The 23,044-nt window shown below is 51.8% G+C and overlaps 2 protein-coding genes across 5 annotated transcripts in view; one reads left to right on the top strand and one right to left on the bottom strand.

The window, feature by feature from the left end:
• Positions 1-23,044, top strand: part of MEIS1 (Meis homeobox 1) — a 435,557-nt gene that overhangs the window by 307,971 nt on the left and 104,542 nt on the right. Inside the window, exon 1 of one of the 4 annotated variants that reach the window (XM_083828213.1) lies at positions 17,419-18,159. The exons of 1 other annotated variant lie outside the window; for it this stretch is intronic. Coding sequence is in view for 2 of the 3 variants with exons in the window: in XM_083828209.1 (XP_083684335.1) it covers positions 23,017-23,028 (12 nt within the window). In the remaining variant the exon portion in view is untranslated. Of the gene's footprint in view, positions 1-17,418; positions 18,160-21,840; positions 23,029-23,044 lie in introns of those variants that run through there. 2 more of the 4 variants (XM_083828209.1, XM_083828212.1) reach the window with 2 other exon arrangements.
• Positions 10,597-22,834, bottom strand: LOC310895932 (uncharacterized protein; the record flags this gene model as incomplete). Its single annotated transcript, XM_083827648.1, has 4 exons — positions 10,597-10,817; positions 21,030-21,548; positions 22,643-22,659; positions 22,830-22,834. The coding sequence occupies 4 exons, from the start codon at positions 22,832-22,834 to the stop codon at positions 10,786-10,788; spliced, it is 573 nt and encodes a 190-aa protein (XP_083683774.1). The 3' UTR covers positions 10,597-10,785.

The following is a 23,044-nucleotide window of genomic DNA, read 5'->3' as shown; positions in this document are numbered from 1 at the left end:
AGGAAATCTGTGACTAAGCTGTAACTTAGAGTGAAATATCTTTCTTAAAAAAAACCAAACAAACCAAAAAAAAAAAAAGGCATCTCTCTGCGTCAGGACAGAACGGGGAAGCTAAGAGAATCATACAGTGGTTGTATATAACATCCAGAAACTACATTAATAGAGTACTTCCACTGTCCCATATTTTTCTGATTTTGTGAATGTCACATGTAGAACAGAATCATGTGGTTACTAATTATGACTACCAAAGTGCAATTTGTAATAAGGCTAGCAGATGTTTGCAGCACTAAATATAAAACAAAAGTCAGATCAAAACCAGCTCTTTATGCCAAGTACGTATACACTCCAGATCACGTAGGATGTGTGCTTTGTTTTTAGAACAAGTTATTTTCCATCAATTGTCTCTCTGTCACCTTTTAAGGTCCATATTTGAGATGTGAAAGATCAGGTTGCAGAAAATGGTAATAGTCCATTTGCTTGAACCAGAGTTCTGATTTTGCTTTCATTCAGGCGAACGGTTTTGCCATTGATCGCAGTGGGACAGGATCAGTCCCTGTTTTGCTTTCGTCAGGATTCTAAAGGCCATGTGAAAATCAGAAAAAGTTTGTTTTGACCAAAATGCCTGTGATGAGCTCAGAGACAGTCATTTGCACTCATGTGAGAAGAGATCTGTTAAGAGCCATCAATCCTGCTTGTGACAGCTTATTGACACTTGCTGGTCTTTAGGATTCGTTCCTTAAAATGCTAATGCAGGCAAGTTCCTGTCTGTTGTGGGAAAATATGGTGGAACTTTGTTAGATGAGACACTCTAGTGCAAATAAATGTTTCCTGTAAGAAAGCATTTGGCTCAAATCTTTTCTCTCTCTCTCTCTCTTTTTTTTATCTCCTAAATTGTTTCCCCATGTCCTTAGTGACACCCTTAGCAAAAAAAAAAAAAAAAAATCATTAAAAATGAAAGTGAACCTTGTACATGCCAGAGGTAATTGGGGTTTGATAATATGCCCTGGGTAACTTGGGAGCATTGAAATAATATACGCAAGTGACGGGCTGAAACTTCATGGCATGAAGGATGCCTTTCTCAAAAAGGTACATCTTGGGGGGTATTATCTTAAAATCAGAGGTGCTGTCTTCACTCTGTGCACATTGAAAACCACGTGGTGCTTCTTCTAAGAGCCTAGGTTTGCCCCAGTGGTCCTGGCTAAAATTTTCCCTGCTCTTTCGTCTGGCAGTGTGTGCTGCGCTCAGCCCATCTGGTCACCATCCTGCACCCTGGGCATGGCTGCGTTTAATGGTGAAATGATTTCTGTATGTATACAGTTGGTAGAGTGTTTTGCATACTGCATACGCTCAAGGTATTACATATGAAAGGCATTATGTAAGATTACAGGGGAAGAAAAATACTCTCTTAAAAATTGTCAGTAATTGCCCAGAATGCTCTTGTGACACCAGTTTATGATGCAGGATCCTTAACCGCTGCTCTGAAACAGTATAGTTTTTAATTTGCATTTTAAATTTTATCCACTGTGAAATCCTTTGATTTCTGTATCCTTATTATTGGCATCTCAGATGCCCCTCCTGGAGCCCAGACCCTTTGTGTCTGGTCATCTAAAGACAGCTCTAAATAAAAGGCACAAGAAAGAGAGGTTTGGGGACACGTCCCGTCTTTCACCCCAATGGGGCATCGCTCAGTGTGCCGCCCGCCCTTCCCCACTGCCAGCACCTTGAGAATTCGGCTCCTGAGCTTTTGTGTGTGCTGTCATAGCATTGGCATTAAGTGGGGCCGGAATGACTTGAGGTTGCAGGGATGTCTGTGCCATGCTGGTGGTGATTTGGGGACCCTTGGGGACGCGTGGCCTGCAGCAGGGGGTGCTGGAGGTGCAGCTGAGGCACCACCGATGGCCCTACAGGACTGGGTCCAGCTGCCATGGGGAATTGCTGGGCTCACAGATGCTCTGCAGGCAGCAGGGCGCAGCATGTCAGCGCGTTCCAGAAGCCGAGCATGTCCCCCAACGTTTTGCTGAACTGGGGCCCTGTTTGGTTAAATCCAGGCTGTATCCCCTTGCGGGTTTTTGAGGCAAGGTTATATGAATCGGGGGCTCTGCTCCACCGCACCTTGCACACCCGTCTTCGGGCTGAGCCCAGGAATGCTGCGCGGGCTTTGCAGGGTTTCGGAGTCACGCATCGTTTCAGTCTCAAAATAATCCCAACTGTGGTATGCATGATATTATTGAATCCAACTTTAACTGTGCTTCCAAGCAGCGCCTAGAAAAGAAATGATGCTGCATTATATTTTCAGCTCGGGCAGGAAGCCAGCACTAACTGCTAGCTAATAGAATTATGGCCGAAAATACTGCGGGCCGGTCTGCGAGAGCCACAGCAACTCTGGGTTCCTCAAGTGGGGCTGAGTGAAAAATGACCCTAAAACCTCTTTGTGTGCATGTGGAGAGCATAGGGTACAGGCATGTTTAAGCATGGTTACCCAGAATCGGGTTTTTAGCATAACTACATTGACTTTTTAAATATATTCAGCTACTGCGAAGGGAAAAAAAAAGCTCTTGGATATGAATACAAGCACAAGGTGAGCATGGGTTGGGGAGGAAGTCTTCCTGCTGAAACGCAGGGCAGACAGGCTGGAGAAGCTCTTGTTTGCAGCTGAAGTCCTTACAGACATCCAGGAGAAGTCCTGCCTTAAGAAGGAAATCAATGGCACGATTTCACCCTGAATCATTCGCTCTGTTGGTGAAAGTCACAGAGAAAAGTCCTAAAATTATACAATTATAATAATAAATCAATTCAGCATGTCATTTCTGCTTTTCTACATTAATAAATTAACCATGTAACATTGTTCAAAATTATGTCAGTTACGCATATAATAATCTTTTAAATTAATGAAGTGATGAAGCAGTTTGATGACACCCATGATTTACAGGGCTGCTTTTAGCTAATGTTAAAAGCCTTTCATTTAATAAATTGCCCCCTTGAGAAATTACCAAAAATGAATATTTTCTATGCTAAATGTTCCAAGGTTTACACTTTTTCAATATATTAACAAATGGCAAGGGAGAAGCATTTTTCAAAATATATCTTCTTTTACATATATTTAATTGAAATTAATTAGTGTATTACTTTAGAAGGAAATGATCACAGAGAAAGGTGCAGGATCATTTATGAGAGTTTCTTATGGCAATAAACCAGAATTTAAACAATGGAATTAATCATGTCCTTAAAAATTTTTATGATAGATTAGGAGTCATTCCAAGCTTTTTGATTAAATAGAAGGACATTCCATACAGACTGGAAAAGGAAAAAAAAAAGGGGGGGGGGGGGAATCCAACTATTCTACTGCAATTCATATTTTTCTGGTTTAATTATGTCAGAATTTGTGCACGCTGAATATTTACTGTGCTTAAAGCGAGATTCCAAGCGAGGTTCCCGAGATATATTTTGCTTCAGTCTTCCTTGTGCTCTGCACCCAGTTGTAATGTATGCACGGTGTTATGAATGCTTAATATTTCCCACTTTATGCATGTCTTATAAGAAGCAAGCTTTAAAGACACTTTCTCATAGGGTTAGTTGGGATTCAAGGAACATAACATGAAACGGTATAGTGTGTCCTATAAAAGAGGTTAAAACAGAGGTTACAATTATGAAAGCTCAATAGATTTGAAAGCCAACACAGTGCCCCCTTGCATGTGATACTATCTCTAGAAAGGGAAAGAGATATATAGGACTATAAAGGGAAGCCTGTAATTGATGCTCTCTGTACTTATTAGGATTTGTTTTAGTAACATCAGGGACTCGTTTTTGTACTACCTCTGAATAAATAATGTGCACAGTAGGTTGGGTCAATTCCTTCTCACTTTGAAATATTTTCAGCGGTTGCACTAAAAACAAGAATAATTCATTGGCTTTTTGTACAGCGGCTGGCCGTATGGTGAAAAATAGGCGCATTAGCTGAGTTGCACTGGGGGGGCTGGAGCAGGGGCCGGCGTGGAAAAAAAAAGGGGGGCTCTTGGCCCTTGGGGTGATTGGAGAGCATTTTCCGTCTCGGTCAGAAGCCGTTCTCAAAAAAATAAGCACGGCCGCTGAAAAAGACCTTGTCCACGGACAGAGCTTTGCCTCCTGGAAGTAAACGTCCGGAGCGAGCCCGGCTCCTCCAATGCATATTTATTTTTAAAAAGAAGTGAAACAGAACCATCCAAAAAAGCCTGAAAATTGATTCCAGTGCAGGCTTTGTTTGGCTTCTGCTCCTGGCACCGATTGCTGAGGTTAATATCTCTGGCTCCAGCCCTGCCTGCTGCCTATGGTACGAGGGACGTGGTAACGCCTCGCTGAGAAGTCCTTTGATATCCTTGGGTGAAAAGGGCTTCAGAAGGACAAATTAATTATTAAAAGCAATGATAAATGGATTAGGTGTGACTCACCGTCAAATATTTCTATAGTGCCCCATGCAGCAGTATCTACAACGTACGTGAGGTTGGCACTGGGAGAGTTGATGGATTTGTTTGATTGTCTGCCCGTCCATCTGCAGCCTTCCCCTTGTGCTGAGCAGTGAGGGACAGGTTTCCTTCTCGAGTACACGCTCAGGGGGAAAGTCCCCCTTGACATTCAGTCTTCAGAGAGGGGCTGCTTTGACGGGCTTTCAAGAAACAATGTCCCTTTTTGCAAAGTGGGGGTAGTTTCTGGGATGGTGCAGGATGATCCTGCATGTACTCCCCTGGGCAAAGTTTGTCCATCCAGAGATGGGGGGGGCTGACCCCCATTCTGCAAAAGCAGCAGGAGTTTGCAGTCGGCTCTGCAGACACCCCGGGTAAATACGAGGAGTGATTTGTGCCGAGCAGCGGTAAAGACAGGGTTTTCTGCAAAATATGGGGCGTAGGTACGGAGACAGAGATGAAATGACTGCCTTCTACTGTGAAATAGTTTCGGAAGACTGTCTTGAAATTGTCTGCTACCAAAGTTTAGCTATTTGCAACTTTTCTGAAGCATCTTGCTTATGTGACGTGTAACTCCCAAAAAACTGAGCAAAGCAGACATGATTCTGGGTAGAAATGTGACTCCCTGCCCCTGGCCATGAGGCCACCTGCGAGGTCAATGCATGGATGGAGGGCATGGGTCCAAACCTGGGAGCTTGCAAGGAAAGAGGCTGCTCCAAAAGCTGCAGAATGACCAGTGGCCATCAGCTCCATACGAGCTCTCAAGGCATTTGGCAAACTGTTGAATGTAGTGGAAAAATTAACATGGAGCTGTTTTGTGCTGTGAAACTCGCAGATGATTCCAGAGAGGATTAGTTATGGGGATTTGCTGTAGGAAACTCTCTGCTGGGATTTCTGCAAGGGAGCGGACTTCAGCAGCTTCCAGGCTGGGAAACTAGTAGGACTGATAAGAGGAATTAATGCCAAGTATTTGTTAAAGAGAAGAAATTATGACATATATTTATCCTCATTAATAGATTCTTTGGGTTTTGTTCTAAGATAAAATAACAACCAACATGTCTACAGTAAACTGCAGCGTGACAGAGAAGCACATCTGGCCATCAGAAAGAAATGAGGACTGTCTTAATGTGTGCTTCTATTGAGATATACAAGGATTGCATCATTTTGCATAACAGAATGTATCCAAATACACAGATAGGGCCAGAAAACCCATACATTTCTGCCAAGAGAGTTTCTGCCTGAATATCTTTTTGGCAAGGAAGAAACCCATCTCGCTCCCCAAGTCCTGGAACAAACTGGAGGGCTGGTCTCTAGGAGTCATTTTTCAGATGGGGAAATGACCTCAAACCACTTTGAGAGTCTTGGCAGGGAAGGGACGAGAGGATGTAGACGAAAAGGAGGAGCCCGGGGGCTCCCTCCTTCCCTGTCCTTTTGGGATGGGAGCTGTGGGGGTGAGCAAGCAGTGCACAAACAAGCGTTATCCATGGACTTGATTTCCAGTGCATCAAGCAGCAGATGAGCCTGCATCAGTTCTTACAAGGTCCTTACTTGACCATAGCAAGGTAGCTATAGGAGGAAGATGTTGTTTCTCTTGCTTAGTTGTCAGTACGCCACCTATACCCTACTGTCCTTCCAACACTGAAGTCCTCCTTCGTTTTATGAACCAGCTGGATTAATTTCAGCAATACCTTTTTGTACAAAGAAAGCGTCTTTCATTTAAAGCTGTCATGATGAGTGTCGGGGGTGGTGGGCATGGCACAGAGGTGAGGCATGCAAACGGCTGAGGACCAGCTTTCTGGGACTCGGATATGGGATGTGAAGCACAGCTGGCTCTAGCCTTTTCCTAAGCAAACTCATTCTTTCCGTGGTTCTGCATGCAGGGCTGCACAGCCCGGGGACGTCAAGGAGACCGGGTCCATCCCCTTACACTGCTATTGGCAGTCTTCTGGTCCCACCAGAACATGGTGCCCCTGTTCTGGGGTTAAGGAGCCTCAGCCCTCTGCATGGGATGGTTTAGCATGCAGAAGAAGTTTGCCTGCTGGAATAGTTGGCCAAACAAGCTAAATTTTGTTAAAAGGGCAGCCAGTTTCACCACTGGTACACCCAGCAGAGGCTGTTTGAATTAGCTAAGAAACGGAGTGTTGAAAAATGAAACTAAGCAACCCATTTATTAAAGAAGAACGGGGCCAGACAATATCTGAGTGAAAGCAGAGGGAGAGAAAAGCGTGCTAAAAAAAAAAAAAAAAATTGGCTAGGTGCTGCTGAAGTTTATTCCTTGTACGCCTTTGCATTTGGATGCCTCTCTCTGGCAAAACTCAGCTCCATGGAGGAGGAGGAGGAGGAGGAGGAGGAGGAGGATGGGAGAGAAGGTGGAGGAGGAGGAGGAGGACCAGATGCCCCTCACCACATCCCCAGTGTGTCCCTGGTCTTTAATTCCTGGCACATACATGGACAAACTCCAGTGGTCTTAAGTAAAAATGAAGGGTGAAAGGACTCATGCTGTCACCCCTGATATCGAGACAGGATGTTTCCCCCACTCCAGAGGGGAGATGTTAAACAGTTTGTTTGGCCACACTGCCAGCAACTTTAAGGAGAAATGCCGAATTTTCTGCAGAACAGTATTTCTATGGGACCAGTAATGAGGTCTGAGGAGTCTGCTCAACCCCAAAGCTTGGATTTGGGGTTGATATTTAAGCTAAGGAGAAGGTGCTCTTTTCTGCCACACTGGGCAGATTTTGGTGGTCATTTCCAGAAAACTTTGTGTAATGTCCTCACTAAATCCCAGGAGACCTTTCCACGTACCAGAAGGTGGAGTCAGCATGTGGCACAGCGGTCAGTGGACAAAGACAAGTCTGGAAGGAGAAGAAGAGGGCTAGAAAGCTCCAATGGCCGGTGCTGCCTCTTCCTCCAGCTCCTTGGGATGTGTCACGTCCAAGTCCTGCACCCAGGAGAGAGGGGCAGGCACTGAAGGACCTTGGGAGCAGCTCACAGCACAGCCCCCACTGCCAAACCACCTCTGGGGCACCCCAGGAGAACAGGGCGGACGATACACGAGCTTGCAAGACTGGGAAGGCACAAAGGTACCCGAGGGAAAAAGGCATCGGCTGCAAAAGTCTAAAGAAAAAAAGACAAAGGGTGACTTGAAAGCTGGCAGTTTGTTGGCTGAGCATAGGGCACGAGGTGATGCCAGGCCTGGTTCTCACTGCTGATGGGTACGGAGCAAAGACCGGGATACGGTCAGGATCCGACCGGGCTTGCATGGGGAGAAATTCAGGGAGCCTGACTCACCCCAGCTTCATGCTTTGCAGAGTTGGTTCAGCCCTTGCAGGCAAGAAGGGAGCAGTGCCAGTCCACCTGGTTGTGCAATGTGCCACAGCACGAGCGCCCTGAGAGTTACAGGAAGCTGAAGTCAGCCCGGCAGCTGTCTTTGATGGTGGTGACGATTTGCCTGCTATAAAGGAAGGGCACGACAGGAAAGGTCTCCCCCAGGGGAGGAAGGAGTTGAAGTCCGAGTGGTGGTGGAGGGGTGCCCTGATGCACTGCCTGACCGCAGCAAGGGGGAGCTGAAAGGACTGCATTTGGGAGGAGATGTTGCACCCCACAAAAGCATTCGGCTCCCTCCCATCCCCTAAAAATGCTGATAGGAGCAAGTTGGTGCAATCTAGTTAGAAACGATGATAATTATTACTTGCAGTGGCTTTTTGCCGTAAATCATAAAATTCTTTGGGCTGGTGGCTGCCATACATTTCGTACAGAAACTCCTTACCGGGAAAAATCTGTATTTTTCCTACCCACAACTAACGTTTCAGATTCTTTGGCTGGCATTAAAAAAAACCTTTACCATTCATTGTGGGTGCTACTTGAGGCCAGGCAGCCATACGCGTGGGTTTGGGTCGCCGCAGAGGGCCAAGAACATTGCGTCTGGACTGCCGGCGCAGATGCCAAGCTGCAGTCCGGTGCAGCTGAAGCTCCGAAGATATATGACGTCTCCTTCAGCTTTCGGTGCCTGGAAATGCCAGCAGACCCGGGCAGGCTGGGGCCAGGCAGCCATTTGGGGGTCGGTCAGACGTAATGAAGCATCCACAAAGGGAGAAGTGTCCTGGCGTGGCGCAGACATCCGCGCAGGTTGGCAGGGCAGCCAAGTGCTCCATATCTCGCGTTACGTTGGCTGTTTATAAATTATTCCCTAAGTTTTATCGCAGACGCACATTCATTTTTAATGCTTAAATACACATTAAGAATAATTTTCAATAAAGGATGATACCTAATTCCGTCAGGAGCAAGGCTAAGTAAATGATACATGCAAATTTGAGCAGGGGAAGGTACCATTAATCCGTGGCTTGTCTTTCTGGAGGGAACTTGCCAGCCATGGGTCTGTCGGAGCTTGCAGCCTGGCTCAGAGCCTTGGGTGCAAACCTACCTGCATGCCAAAGGTCTTTAGCTCTGTAAACTTGCCGCTCCCACACCCAAAGGAAGGAGCGAACTCCCCCCCTTTCCCACAAAGCCCTGAATCTTTCAATTTCCTCCCACACAAGCTGAGGGAAAGGATGGAACAAAATGCATTTTAATGAGCACTTGAATAATCATCGGGAAGAGTACTTTTCACTGACATAGCACCTTTTGTTAGAGCAATTTATAAACATCCATTAAGCCTGACAACATCCCCGAAGGGCGATTCTTTTTTTGTTCTCAGGAAGTGGAGAGCTGTGATTTGCTCGAGGACCGTGCAGGAAACCAGCGGCGGGGCTGGAAACGGGAACCCCGCGCGCGCCGCTTCCTTCCCCCCCCTCCCCTCCAACCCCCCGACAGCGTTTCCTCTCTGCTCCGTAATCGCCAGGCAAGATCTTGATGACCAGATGCTCGTAGATAACGTAGCTCAAATGATACAATATTGCTTCCGCTCCACAAATTACACGCTGCCTTGGTTCAAAGGCCAAATCCTATTCCAGTGTCGGCCAGTGGCGGGGATCCCATCGAGTGGCGGTGGAAGGCAGACCGAGCTGCGGGAGCCTGAAAAACAAAGCTGCACGCTGGAAAACTTTCACAGCCGGGCACTTTTGCAAAAAAAAAAAAACGTGCAGTTTAGAGCATTTTTTTCTCGCTTGAGAAAACCTGCAAGCCTTTAAATGAGGCTGGCTCTGAAGGGAACATCGGAGCGCTTTACCCAAAACTCTGGCGAGACATTTCCCTACCAGGCAGCGTGCACGTTCTGGGGGGCAGTGGCAGTATTTATTCCCTGACATCACCAGTTAAAAGGATTTATTTTCAGTAAAATAGAGTGCTTCGGTTGCGTGATGGGCAAAAAAAAAAAAAAAAAGGCACTGTAATTAAAAGGGGGATTAGACAGAAAAATGAGATGTTAGGCAGATAATTAGGGAACTATTATAATTAGAATGTACTTTTAAATCCCCTAGTAGCTTCTAGTATGAAAGGGATGTCCTCTGATTAACTAATATTTCCTTTTAGTAGATATTTTTCCTCTTCCTTTTGTAGAGGAAGGCTTGAGCTGAATGATTTCACCCTAAAAATCACAGTTTACTGGGGCCCGAGTTCTTCTTGCAGGAAGCCAGTTTTGTTCAGGAAAAAATCCTAGATTTGGATTCGAAAGTGGCAGAGAGGGTTTTACCAGTAAGCCTATTAAATCATGTCTCTCCTGTATTAAATGCAGTCTTATTTATAGACAGTTTTTAGTATTCTTTGTATTCGGTCTCGAAGAGAAATTATTGCTGTTAGAGCAGCAATAGCCTTAGATTAAATTTTTATTCATGCGGGTTTTACACAAACGAAACTGCTTCCTATTTCTCCACGAAGTAGAAACCCGTGATGATTTTGAAAGGATGTGGAGCTTCGGCAAGAGCTGCTCTGACAGCTGCTGTTAATGAACGTGAGGCAAGGAGCCTGTCTGAAGCTGCCCGGCTCTCCAGCAGGGAGGAGGCAGGGACAGACAGCGGTCCCACCACGTACAGCCCCATAAATCAGAGCAGCACTGCCGAAGTCAGTGCAATTGTGAGTTAAAAACGGGGGATGAGGGAGAAGAAGGTGCCCCGACCCCCCAGCTGAGCCTTTGCAAGTGCTGGTTCGTGGGGAGCTGCTGCAAGGAAGTGTTCCAGACAGGTAGGGAAAAGGGAAGAAGGGAAAAGAGGACGAGAAAAATACAGTCTTTTTTTTTTTTTTTTTAATGCCTAAAATTTTAGGAATTGAGAAAGGAGGGAAGCGAGTGCAAAAGTTCAGTCTGAATGCGATGGCCAAATGTTGCCTCTTATTTGAAGAAGTAGGAGGAGAGGCCAGCAGGGGGAACAGCCAAAGGTCCAGGCCATGGAAAGCACTGGTAGATGTTTGTACGGTTCTGTCATCGGACAAACAAGACTCCTGTTCTTTCACCTAAAAAACAAAAAGCAGATGGATAATTGCTTTACGCAAAGTCAAGAACCTTGGCATCCATCTGCAGATATAAAAGATGACTTAGTTAAAAAGCCATCCGATTCCAGCTTACTGGACAACAGATTGCTGAGAGGAACGCATCTAACCTCAGAAGAATGCTTGCAAAGAGCTGAGTGGTCAGGGCAGCGACCATCGCGGGTTTCTGCTTCGTGCAGAAACACCCAGCTTCACAAGCTCCCGAGGTAGCCGAGGCGCCAGGTGGTGGAAGCAGACAAATGTCACCAACTGCCGGTGACAGCGCAGGAGAGACCCAGGGACAAAGGCGGGCTGCAGTGGGAACCCCGGGGGGCAGAGACAGCCCCACTCGGAGCTTGCCCCAGGTGCAGGGAGCAGTGGGGCACCAGGGCTATGTCCATCGCTCGGTGCCAGCACCAGCTCAGCCCCGGCACCGACACACCAGGACCTGCCACTACGAAGTGCTGGCGCGAGCTGGGACTCCTCACCGACCCCCTGCCTGCGTAAGGGATGAGTGAACCGATGAGGAGATGAGTCTGCTGCTTTGTTTTATTTTTCCTTTATTTATTTTTGCCCGAAGACTGGTAGGCAGCAGCCTCTTGGCTGGTATTTTGATACACCCAGCTGATACAGGGTCTGAGAGCAAAGCCTCCCGACTCACAGTGCTGTCGCTGGGAGAGATGGCAATGTCAGAGCCAGGACCACCGAGCCCTGAGGCCAGGACCCTCTGCACAACCTTCGGAAGGAGAAGGACTGAGCTGAAGTGCAGAGACCCTGACACCAGCATGAACCAAGGCTGTCAGACATCTCCCAGCTCCCCAGGCTGGGCCCTGTCGTCCCGGTCAGGAGAGAAACGTCCAGAGAGGGGAATTCGGTGGCTCGAGGGAACGGCCTGCTGCCCTGGCTGGGGACACGGAGGAACACCATCAGTTTTCCTTATCCCACCAACAGACGTGGGCCTCCCACTCAGGCTGGGACAGGGAAGAGCCATGTGGCCTGATGACACCTCCCGGCCCTGCGGTGCCACTCAGCCATGCTGCTGAAGATGTCTTCATTCATCCTCTCCACAAACACGGCGCTTGCGGTAGTGGTACAGCACAACGGGGAAAACACAGTATAGAAAAATATGATGGGTTTATGTCTTTTATGTCTTATACTGCAAACACATAAAAACAATTAGGGTTTGGAGGATATTTTCTAAAAGCGAGGAGAATGATTGGCAAGGCAGAGAATATAAATACAACGCCCCTGAGACGGTGAGGGACATATTATTTTTCCAATTTCACAGAAGAGAAATGCCAGATCAAAATTACTTTCCCGAGATCACGCGGGGTGATCCTGACACCCTTTCTATTGAGTGGTTCTTCCTGGAGGGTTTCTCTATCTTGGTGCCCAGAGACCTCAGAGTTATAGAGACTTCAGGGCCCGCGATCCGGCGGTGTAAATTTACAGGGTATGAGCCACTCTGTATTTATTCCCCACATAAATATCTTTTCAAAGTAAGCTGCCTCACCCAAAGGCACTTTCAGAAGTGTAAGGCCAGCAGTAACGCTGCTAAGAGAATTAACACTGTCCCACATAATTAGCGGTAATTAGCACTGGTCAGGACAGGAGTTAATGCACACCAGCACACGTAAATTCTGCCTGCGTGTCCCCGTGCAGACATAAAACGAGCCCAGGAATAAGACACCACTCGGTGAGAAAATAAAGGGAACAGGTGATGCTCTGATGCCTCGCGTGAGTCTGAATGCAAATTCTCCATATTCCACTCCTTTATTCAGGTTACGAAGCCCCGTGCCCTCTTTTTGGCACTGTAACAGTTCTGAGGGGTATTTTAGAGCCCGTCATTTCTGGGGGTCTTATGGGAAAAAATAAATCTGAGCGTCAAAACCAGAGGCTGCGGTGATACGAGCAGATATCTTCGGAGAGGGTTTCTAAGTAGATTCCCACTACGGGGTTAACCATTTGTGTCAGCAGAACTAAATTACGGGCTCGACAGAAAAGAAGAAAACAAATAAAAAGAAGAAAATGTTGAAACAAATTCAAGCTCTCCCCTCCTGGGGGTAAGAAGCTAAAAACGTGGCGGAGGAAGGCTCCTTGGCACAGGGCCAGAGCAGCGAAGGGCTCCGAGTGCAGCAGCAAAAATAACAGGAAAATGTGCAACGCTAAAACCCACACGAATTGGGCAAGACAGAAAGAAAGAATGAAAGAAAGAATTAAAGAAAGGAACCGCTGGCTTGGTGAGACGGGGCCAGCGTGCATTTGGGATGCCAGAGCAAACGGGTTTGTGGATGGGTGACGAGCAGAGGACCAAGGCTGGACCTGCTCTCCTGGTCGTCAGCTTGGGGTTTTGAAGAGAAGATGCATTGTGCAAAGCCACCTGGCTGCAAGCAGCCTCCTCCTCCCGTCCTTCAACAGGATTTGGCTGAACTTGGCCCTTGATAGTTACAAATTCTTGAAAACTTGGTAGAGCGGGTGGCAACCTTTTGGGCAAAACCCATAGAGTCACGGCGAAAATGAGCTTTTCTAACCCAGGTCGCCTGCTTCAGCTCGTTGGAAAAGTCACTGAGACCAAGGTTTGAAGGACACACGGGCTGGGTCACTGAGCACCGGTCAGTTTTCCAGAGCCACTGGGATCCAGCTGCTCCCACCACCTTCTTCCAGACCTGCTGGGCCGACCACCATTCGCAGTCTGGTCCCTGGAAATGGGCCTCTTCCAAGCAGGGAAGCAATCCGAAGTGTAATTTTAAATTAACTTGTTAAAATATGGGGGTAAAGCCCCTGTATGAACACTTAATTTGATTTAAACCAATCTTATATTGATTTTCTTAAATTGATGACTGACTCATTTGGGCTAAACAAACAGAAACCGCTCATAAATCGTAACGAAGTGCTTTTTCTTTTGGGCTCTCCTCATCCTAGCCAGTTTAAGCACCAAGCCGAAGTGAAAGCCGGGATATTTTGACATCAGCTGGTTTTGGCTAGAAACCCATGGGCCTGTTTGTGCCGACGCTTGTAAATGGATTTCTTTTTGATCAAAGTGAGCAGAGGCAAGGTAGACGGAGAGGGACTCCGGCGGCGACGTCAGCCGAGAGAAGAGCTGCTGAGAGCAGTGGGCAACCTGTGCGAGGAGAAGGGAACAGATCCAAGGGAAAACATGAGGCAGGCGGGCTTGGCTTCCCAAACAAAATCTATATTAAGAGGCAGGCAGGTAAGAAAAGCTGTAGGAAAAGCACTGGAAAGCGGAAAGAGGGAATGGAATAAACTACACACCCGCAGCAACAAGTGGTCCCGTGGCGGAGTTTTCTTAGGAGGCCTCTTCCTTTTAACACTGATTTTGGAAGGCACTCGTGAGGTAAAGCTCCTCTGAGAGCCCCTGGCTGTTGGTGACGGTCTCGTGCCGTGTCTGCAGGAGCTCAGGATCACACAAGCACCCCGGGCAGTGAAGGAGCCAGCAAAGATGGTGAAGACCGAGGAGCTTTGTGGAGCTCGGAGCAGGGAAGGCAGGGGCTGGAAACAAAGCCCAGCAGCAGGACAGCCTGGGAAGGCTGAGCAAGGAACACACGTGGAGCCACATTTTACATCTGTGATGCTCACCCTGCCTTGTTGAGATGGGGCTTGGGAGGAGCCGCCTGAGCGAGGAGGCGAGTGGTCCGCTCGTGGTCCTTCTTGGAGGAGCCCGGCCCAGATCCCGGCTGCCAGAAGAAGGGGGGCTGTACACTGCCTCCCAGCCCCACGAGGCAGAGGGAGGCATCCGGGGGATGTGCAGCACAGCAGGAGAAAGCCACCGGCCACTTGAGTTCAGCAAGGCAAAGATTTTTAAGCAGAGTTTGACCCATGTAGGGAAGGCAGACAGCGGAGCTTTCCCCTCATGTAGAGGCTCTGACATGTGCTTCCAATACAGAAAATAAAGCAGGAGCTAGGGTTACTGCGAGGCTGAGTGTACTAATGAATCAAATTGTCTCTACACAACTTCAAAGGCTTTGGGAAGAGGCAAGAATAACTAGAAATGTAACACTAATGGCAACGACAACGGAGCTGAAACCCGGTGAGGGTCTCTTCATCAGGAGAGAGGTGCAGCATGCATAGAAAAGAGTGAAGGAAAAGCCTGGCCGTGATGTACAGCGAAGGAAAAGGAGCAAGAGTTTGGCAAGAATAAAGGCAAGGCAGATTGGGCTCGGTGGGAAAATGGGGTGAGCAGCATAGGAATGAAATCTGAAAAGAGTCCTGAAGTAAGAAGCGTTTCCAATACTAGCAAGGACAGGGATGTAATAGGGATACAAACAATCAGCAGCGCAGATGACTGTAATAAACTATAACAAACTTCAACTCGGAAATGTAAAAGGAGGAATATGATCTAAGATAGTATGGGAAAAATGGTTTAAAGCAAGATATTCCAGGGGGGGTAGGTCTGGGCAAGGTCCAGGGATGCTTTTTAGGAATTAGTGAAGAGAGGGGTGGGAACAGCTGGTCCTCAAGTGGAGGCCTGAGGGGCAGCGTTTCACCGTGTGCCACCACATAGCCGCTTGGTTAAATGCCTTGAAAACCTCCTGTTTTCACTGGGGCAAAGGATTCGGCGTCCCCCAAACCCCTGGGGAGCTGTTGGGTGGGTAGAGCCCACTGATGTGCTTTTATTGGCTCCCCAGCTGAGAGGCTTGGAGTGACTTTGGTCATGTCTACACGTGCAACGAGGTCTGTGTACCTTCAGAAAGGTACGTCCCTTTTCAAAAGGTGGTTTAGGCACTTAATCCTACTGACTGTCAATGAGCCTTGTGTTTGTAGGCAGCTCCTGAAGCGCAGCTTGCTGCCCATGCTTGTTCGAGAAGGTTTAGACCTCTGTCAGGAATTAGGTGCCAAATTTTCTCTAAGGGTGGACTGCGGTCCCTGCCACGTGGAGAGAAGAACCAAAATACCTTTGGAAATTTGAACTGAAAGGATGAATTTCGGGATAGTCGCCCTTCAAAGCGTGCTGAAAGCCCTCTTAGCCAAAATACAGACGATGAGATTGATCTGAAGTGTACTAAATGCGTGGAAATGGTGTTGCAGGTGGGGTGAGCTGAGCTGGTTGCTCCAGGAGCTGTTTCTCTGGTTCTGCATAAGAAATGCTCCCTTTGCAGAGTTTGGGGTGTTGGGGTGCCCGTGTGAGTCCTCATCTTGTTCCCATGACTCAGTTGGGGATAACAGAAGGAGAGCGTTGTCTTTAAAGTGCAATTAGAGCTGTTTAACTGAAGCTAATGTGCTGGAGGTACAAAAAGTGCCCAGTGGGGTGATCTGGAAGCAAGCGCTTTTGATGCACCCACCTCGACAGGGTCTCCTGACCCGCGTTTCCCTTTGGCATCCCCGGCTGCAGGTCTTTTACCGAGCTCTCTAAAAGAGTCCTAGAAACTGGCCATTGGCATCACGTCCTCACGCGGGATGCTCCAAAACCCTCGACCTTCGGAGCTCCCCATTCCGAAGCCAGCCTGTGGGCCTGGCGTGGTCCCCATAGGTCTCGCCATCCCCATGTCGCTGTCCCCACTCACCTCGCCGTCCCCACGCGGGCAGAGGCGGCGTGGGGCAGCAGGGGCCCAGCCAGAGGAACCACTGCCGTGTGGGAGGCCCAGGGCTCGGGAGGCAGCTCCTGGGGCTGGGGCCCCTCCGAGGGGACGCTCTCTCTCCGCTCGGAGGAAAGTGCAGCTTTCACCGCCTCTCTTCCCCGACCCCCCTTCTTCTTTCCCTCGCTTCTTTTAATTTTTTCCCCCCTCCCTGCCCGCCTCTCGCAGCTGCTGCCTCGGGAAGCCGGCCTCGGTGCAGGAGGAGGCCGCCTTCCCCTGCAAGGCTCAAGGGCGACGGCAGCTGCCCCTGCTCCATCCAGCGAGTGAGGAGGATGGAGAGGGGATGGCAAAGAGGGGGCCCCGTGGGCAAGCGCTCTTGTCCCGGGGGACAAACCCCAGCCTGATGGTTTTGGGGACGGCGTGGCTTGCGTGGCACTGCTTGTGCCGCGGGGAGAGGGGCCGCATGAGTTTGGACGCCTCTCCTGCAAAGCAGGGGGCTCAAAACTGATTAACGAGGAGGGATTTTCCCCATATTGTCCTTAAAACAGACCTTCGTGCTCACACCCACGCGGAGCCACGCAGGATTTTCTCACAGGTGTCCTTGCTGGCCACAGATTCCGCAGGGCAGTGCAGAGGTGCAGAGCCAGGTGTGTGCGGGGACACCTGCGAGACCCCGCCGTGAGCACAGCGGGGGGGTCCCCCACCCGGCCGCCACCCGCTGCCACAATCTACTCTCTTTTCACCCCCATTTGCGCTCTTTCTGCCCCCGTTTGCTCTCCTTTTGCCCGCACTGGCAAACAAAGTCGGATGCAAAGCGCTTCGAGACGACCACTTTGTGCGCCGGTACCGGTGCAAGCCGTTGGAAAACGGAGGAGCAAGAGCAAGTTTAAGCCGTTCCGCAGCCTTTTGTATTATTATTTTTATTTATTTATATTTTTTTTTGTAAATTCATTGCCGGGATAATTGTTTGCGGGGGGAAGGCTGGGTGTTCAAACAGCTCCGCGGCTCCATGTAGCAAAGTCAGTAGGCAACTACGCACAGGGCGGTGATAACGCACCCAGGGGTGCGGAGAGCAGCGCGGCGGCGGCGGATCGTGATTCTGGGGGGAGAACGGGGGGCAAGGCGTGGGGCTGGGACCGGGACCGGATCCGGGACCGGGACCGGGAGTGACACCGGGAGTGCGACCGGGAGCGGGTGGCACCGGAGCTGCGGCCGTGCAGCCGGCTGCCGCCCGGCAGAGCGCTTCCCTTCTCTGTTACCATCCCGGGGGTGGATTATTGCTATTTTTTAATTTATTATTTACAGCGTGTGCGTGATTTCTGCCCCGGTGCTGGCGGGGACGCGGCAGGTAGCGGGGAGGGAGCGGTGCCCAGAAGGAGTTGGTCGGCAAAAAGCAGCAAGTGGCCGGGGCTCCGGCACCGCTCCGCCGTGCTGCGGCTCACCGGGGCGCCCCAAGGTCCCGGCTCTCCGTGTCCAGTCTGAAATCGGGGGGTTGAGTCCGGTCCCCGCCACGCTGCACCCCGAGAGGGAGCTTTGCGACCCGGTTAGAGGGGAACGGGCTTCGTTGGGCTGCTTGCACCGGGGGCACGGCGGCGTGTCCTCGCTGCTTTGTCTGCTCGGGGGGAAGCTCCCGTGGTCCTGGCTGGCAGAAGTCGGCCAGGTCGCTGGGTTTTGTTGGTTTTTATTTTTTATTTTTTATTACTATTATTTTAAATTTTTCCTCCGGAGGCAGCAGGCGCGAACTCGGAGCTGGACTTTAGCGCAGCAGGAGCGGGGAAAGTCTCCGGGAAAAGGTATCGAATATTTTAGGCTAATGTCACCCTCTGTTGAACTTTCCCAAGTGACTCCGCAGGGAGGGAGCCGCAGCGCTGGCTCTGCACCGAGCGGCCGGGGCTGCGCTCCCCCCACGGCTGGCCGGGCTGCGAGCCCTTCTGCGGGGGTGCCTCGGGTTTTTTGGGGGGGTCCCTGGGGTTTCCCCAGAGGGGAGCGGAGCTCTGGGCTTTCACAGCTCCCTGGGGCTCACGGAGGGGGCCAGCTTTTTGTCTGAAGGCGCACGGGCTGCCGGCACCCTACAAAGGCGAGCAGGGCTTTGCAGACCGGCTCCTACCACCCGGCAAACTTCTCGGAAAGAAAAAGAAAAAAGAAAAAAAAAAAAAAAGGAAAAAAAAGAAAAATGAACGCTAGAAAAAGAAAGAAATGAAAAGAAAAAAAGAAAGGAAAATAAAGGAAGGGAAAAGAAAGAAGGAAAAAGAAAGGGAAAAAAAGAAAAGCACACACTTTTTTTACACCTCGCCCCGAACTTTTATTCCCAACATCTCCCCCGCCGCTCAAGGCCGGGGCGATGCCCCCCCACCCGGCCACCCCTGCGCGATGCTCCCGGCCGGGCTCCGTGCGAGGCTGCAGCCGGGACCCCCCCGGACCCCCCCGCACCCCGGGCCCCCTGCACCAAGCGGGCCCGCACCGGGCCGCTGCGGCGCTTTCCGCACGGACGGATGCTCAGGAGGGCGTTTTAAAGGCGGGTGCGCTATCTACCCTCTTTCTTCTTATTATTTATTTTTTTACACCCCCCCCAAAAGGTGCTCAGCCCCTCGTCCCGCTGCCCCCCAGCCCGGCCCCCCCCGGGCAGCCCGCGGCGGGGTTTGGCGCAGCCCCGGCTGCACTTTTCGCAGCGCCCAGTAGACGGCACAACAGCTCAATCCTTCAAATGCAAAGCAGCCGAGCGGATTTATTTATTTGATTTGATTTTTTAATTAAGCGGCCAGAGTTTCACCCAACGTTTCGGTGCTTTTTATTTTTTTTTACTATTATTATTATTATTTATTATTATCGTTCAACGAGAGGCGCGGAGAGGGCTCGGCACGGGCAGGGGGCGCAGGGCAGCCGGGGGGAGCACGGGGCAGCGCTCCCCCTCCGCCACGTTAATTAGCACTAATGAACTTCGGGGCGCCTCGTGCTCTAACTAGGCTAGGTGGTGCGCTCCCCCCAAAATAAGAAATTGTAAAAGCGAAGGAAATCGCCCTAAAAGCGGTGCCGCTCTCGGGGCTTGCTCCGGGGCCGTGGGAGCTGGCGGGGGGCGCGGAGCCGGGCACGGCTCGGCTCGGCACGGCCCCGGTGGCACGGCGGGGGCGAAGCCGGCCTCGCAGCCCGGTTCTCGGGGAGGCCACGATCGTGCTCGGCCAGCCCCGGGCGGAGCCGGGCTGAGAGGAGCCCGGGCCGGTAACTCATTTCCCAGTTAATTTTATGAAAAGGATTTTATAGCGGCGTTTAGAAAGTTTTAAGACGGGCGTAAATTTTATTGGGAATCTTTTATTCAAGCCCTCCGTTTAATTAAGAAAAGGCCCCCGCCGCCGGAGCGCAAGCAGGGGCCGGGCCCGGGGATGCCGGGGCTGGGAACGGGGCCGGGACCGGGACCGGGATCGGGATCGGGGCCGAGCCGGGCCGGGCCGTGCCGGGCCGCCCTTTGTTCGCCGCACAAACCCCAAAAGTGCGGGGACGCCGCAGGGTCAGCGCCCTAATGCTGCCCCCGCCCGCCCCTTTATTCCCCTCTCCCTCGGGTCCGGCCTTCAGTAGCTCTTGAAAGGGGGATTTTTTCCCCTGCCGTCTCTTCGGGCGCTGCCTTTTGGGGTATCTCGGCACGGCTCGCCTCCCCCCTGATCCGCGGCGTTCCGCCCGGAGCTCCCCGCCGCCTCCCGAACCCTTTCCCGTTTGTTTGCTCCTTCTTATTTCAGGTTTACAGATTTTCAATATTAATGGGGAAAGAGCCCCCTCGGATGCTCCTTTCCCCCCCTCGCCGCAAATCCCTTCTAGGAAGGCAGCAGCGGAGCAGGGAAGCCGGCTAGAAACCCCGTCTTTTATTGTTCCTAGGTATGACTAATTCTTTCCCGAAGCTGGGAAATTCAGCCCGATTAAAAGCCTCATTTATTACCCGATAAGCAAAGGGACACAGATTCCACCTCGCGGAGGAGGCTCCCCTGCTCCCGAGGCGGCTTTTCGGGGCTGAACCCGCTGCCAAAGGCCTGCCTCAGCCCGGCCACAACCCGGGGGGGTCCGGGGGGGGGGCGCAGGGGACCCCCACTTCTTGCTTTATCCCCCCCCTCTGTTTTTTTTTCCCCCTTTCCCTTTTATTTTTTTATTTTTTTAGCATTACTTTCCTCAGTACGACGGCAGCGGGTTCCGCAAGCCGCCGGCTCCGAGTTCGGCCCCTCCAAAAAAAAAAAAAAAAAATTAATAAACCCCCCCAAAAATTAAACTCCGGCCCCAAAAGCGGCGTCGCCCGAGGGGGCAGCGGGCAGCGAGGGCCGGCGGCGGGCGCAGCGCCTCGGCGAGCGCCGCCGGTAAGAGGTGTTTGCTAATTGCGTGTTTGCTAATTGCGTGTTTGCTAATTGTAAAAGCCTTATCCGGAGCGGGCTCTGGGCAAACAGTTTCGCACGGCCCTAATCACGCCGTAAAAGCGTGCGGGGCTCCGGCGGGCGGGATGCATCGCGGGCAGGCCTGCCTCGGGATTAGGAGGGATTTTCCCTTTTTTTTAAAAAAAATATATTTTTATTAATTTTTAATTTTTTAATTTTTAGGGGGTGGAAGGAGCAAGGGGCTGGCACAGCACCGGGGTGCCCGGCGGCAGGGGGGGGATGCCGTGGGGGGGTGGGGGGGGGAGCGCGCTTACCTGCCCGGTCTGCGTTCCGCCGCCCGCCGGTAAAGGGCCGGTGCCGGCGTAACGGGGGTCGGGAGCGGGCCGGGGGGCTCGGCGCGGGTTTCCCCCGAGCGGGAGGCGACCGGGACGGGGGCACGGGAGGGTACGGGGGGCTACGGAGAGCTACGGGGGGGTTCGGACGGGTCCGGGGAGGGGATGCGGGGAGCATCGCCCGGTGCCCGCAGGTACGGGGAGGGGTTGGGGGTGCACCGGGTGCGGAGAGGGGTCCGGTGGCGGGGACCGGGTGCGGTGCTGGGACCGGGACCGGGTCCGGGATCCGGATCAGGATCAGGACCGGGTCCGGTACCGGGACCAGGACCCGGATCGGGGCCCGGACCGGGACCGGGACCAGGATCAGGACCGGGTCCGGGTCCCGGTGCCGGTCCCGGCGCGGGGTCACCGCCGCCCCTCGGCTCTCCCGGCGCGCCCCCGCCCCCCCGCGCCCCTCTCCCCGCGCGGACCAATGGGGGCGCGGCTCGGGGCGGCGCGGCGCTGATTGGGCGGCGGCGGCGCGGCGGCGGCGGCCGGGGGCCGGGTGAGCTCACTGAGCGGCGGCCGCGGGGGGAGCCGCCGCCGGGGCCGGGGCCGCGGCCGTGAGGGAAGGGAGGGGGGGGACGGGGATGCGGGGGGGGCGCTGCGCGGGCGCGGAGCCTCCTGCACACAAAGCCCCGCGGCCTCCCGGGGGCCCCCCCGGCGTGGCTACGCGGGGCCGGGCCGTACCCACGGGGGGGGGGGTTAGGAGGGGGGGGCGTCTGTACGGGGAGGGCTAAAGGGAGATAGGGGAACGGGGAGGGGGGGGCAGCGCCCCCCCCGCGCTGCGCTGGGAGTTGCGGGCGCCCGGCGCATTGTGTGAGGCGCGACCTGTTATGGCCACCACTACTTCCGGGTTCCCGCAGTCGGCTCCTGCCCGCCGCTCGGCGCGGCGCTGCGGCGGCGGCGGCGGCGGCGAAGAAGGAGGAGGAGGAGGAAGAGGAGGAGGAGGAGGAGGAGGAGGAGGAGGAGGAGGAAGAGCAGCGAGGAGGCGGGCTAGCACGGCACGGCCCGGCCCGGCACCGCACCGCACCGCGCCCGCCTACCGCCCAGCCTCGCCCGCCGGCCGCGCAGGGGCAGAGCGAGCCGGCGCCGGGCAGGAATCAGCAGCGAGCCGGGCGAGGAGCACAAAAAAAAAAAAAAAAAAAAAAAAAAGAACCTTTTTAAAAAAAAAAGAACAAAAAGAACCCAAAAAATTAAAAAAAAAAAATTTAAAAAGCCCCCGTCGTCAACATCATAATAACCGTAATAAAAGGAGCCGGCGCGTTAGAGAGCTTTTTTATTTTTGAGAATTTTTCACCCCCAGCTCTCCCTCCTCCCCTTTTTCAATTTTTTTTTTTTAATTTTTTAATTTTTTATTTTTTTTTTTTTTTGGTGAGCGCCCGAGGTCTCCCAGGCGCGGCGTGGAGGGGAGCGCCCGCAGCGGATCGTCAGCCGTCAGGCGGCACCTGACCGCCCGCCAGCCATGAGAGCCGCGAGCCGGGGCCGAGGGGCGCCGTAAAAAAAGGAGAGAAAAGAGAGGAGAAAAAGAGGCGATTTGGGGAAAGGATACTTGCCTCCGTCCCGCTGCTGTCTTGGAAACCGGAGGGGGAAGAGTCAGAGGCAGAGAGAGAGAGAGGAGACAGGGAGAGAGGGAAGGAAGAAAAAAAAAAAAAAAAAGGAAGGAAGGAGGGAGAGTTGAATTTTTATTATTTTTTTTCCCCGATTTTTTTTTTCTCTCCTCCTTTTTTAATGCTGAGTTACCGCATCGCTTCGCTGAGATCCAGCAAGCCGAAGATTTTACCCGATTGCTTCCATTGCTGGCGACGCTGAGGGATTTTTGCATTTTTTTGGGGGAGAGGGGGGGGGGAAACTTCGCGATCCTTTCTTTTCACACTGGCCTTAAAGAGGATATATTAGAAGTTGAAGTAGGAAGGGAGCGAGCAGGCCGATGGCGCAAAGGGTACGTATTAAAAAAA

Source organism: Anser anser (assembly GCF_964211835.1).
Source record: "Anser anser genome assembly, chromosome: 3".
NCBI classification, from domain to species: domain Eukaryota; kingdom Metazoa; phylum Chordata; class Aves; order Anseriformes; family Anatidae; genus Anser; species Anser anser.
Note: the sequence above shows the minus strand (reverse complement) of the source record. Positions and strands in the feature narration are given on the sequence as shown.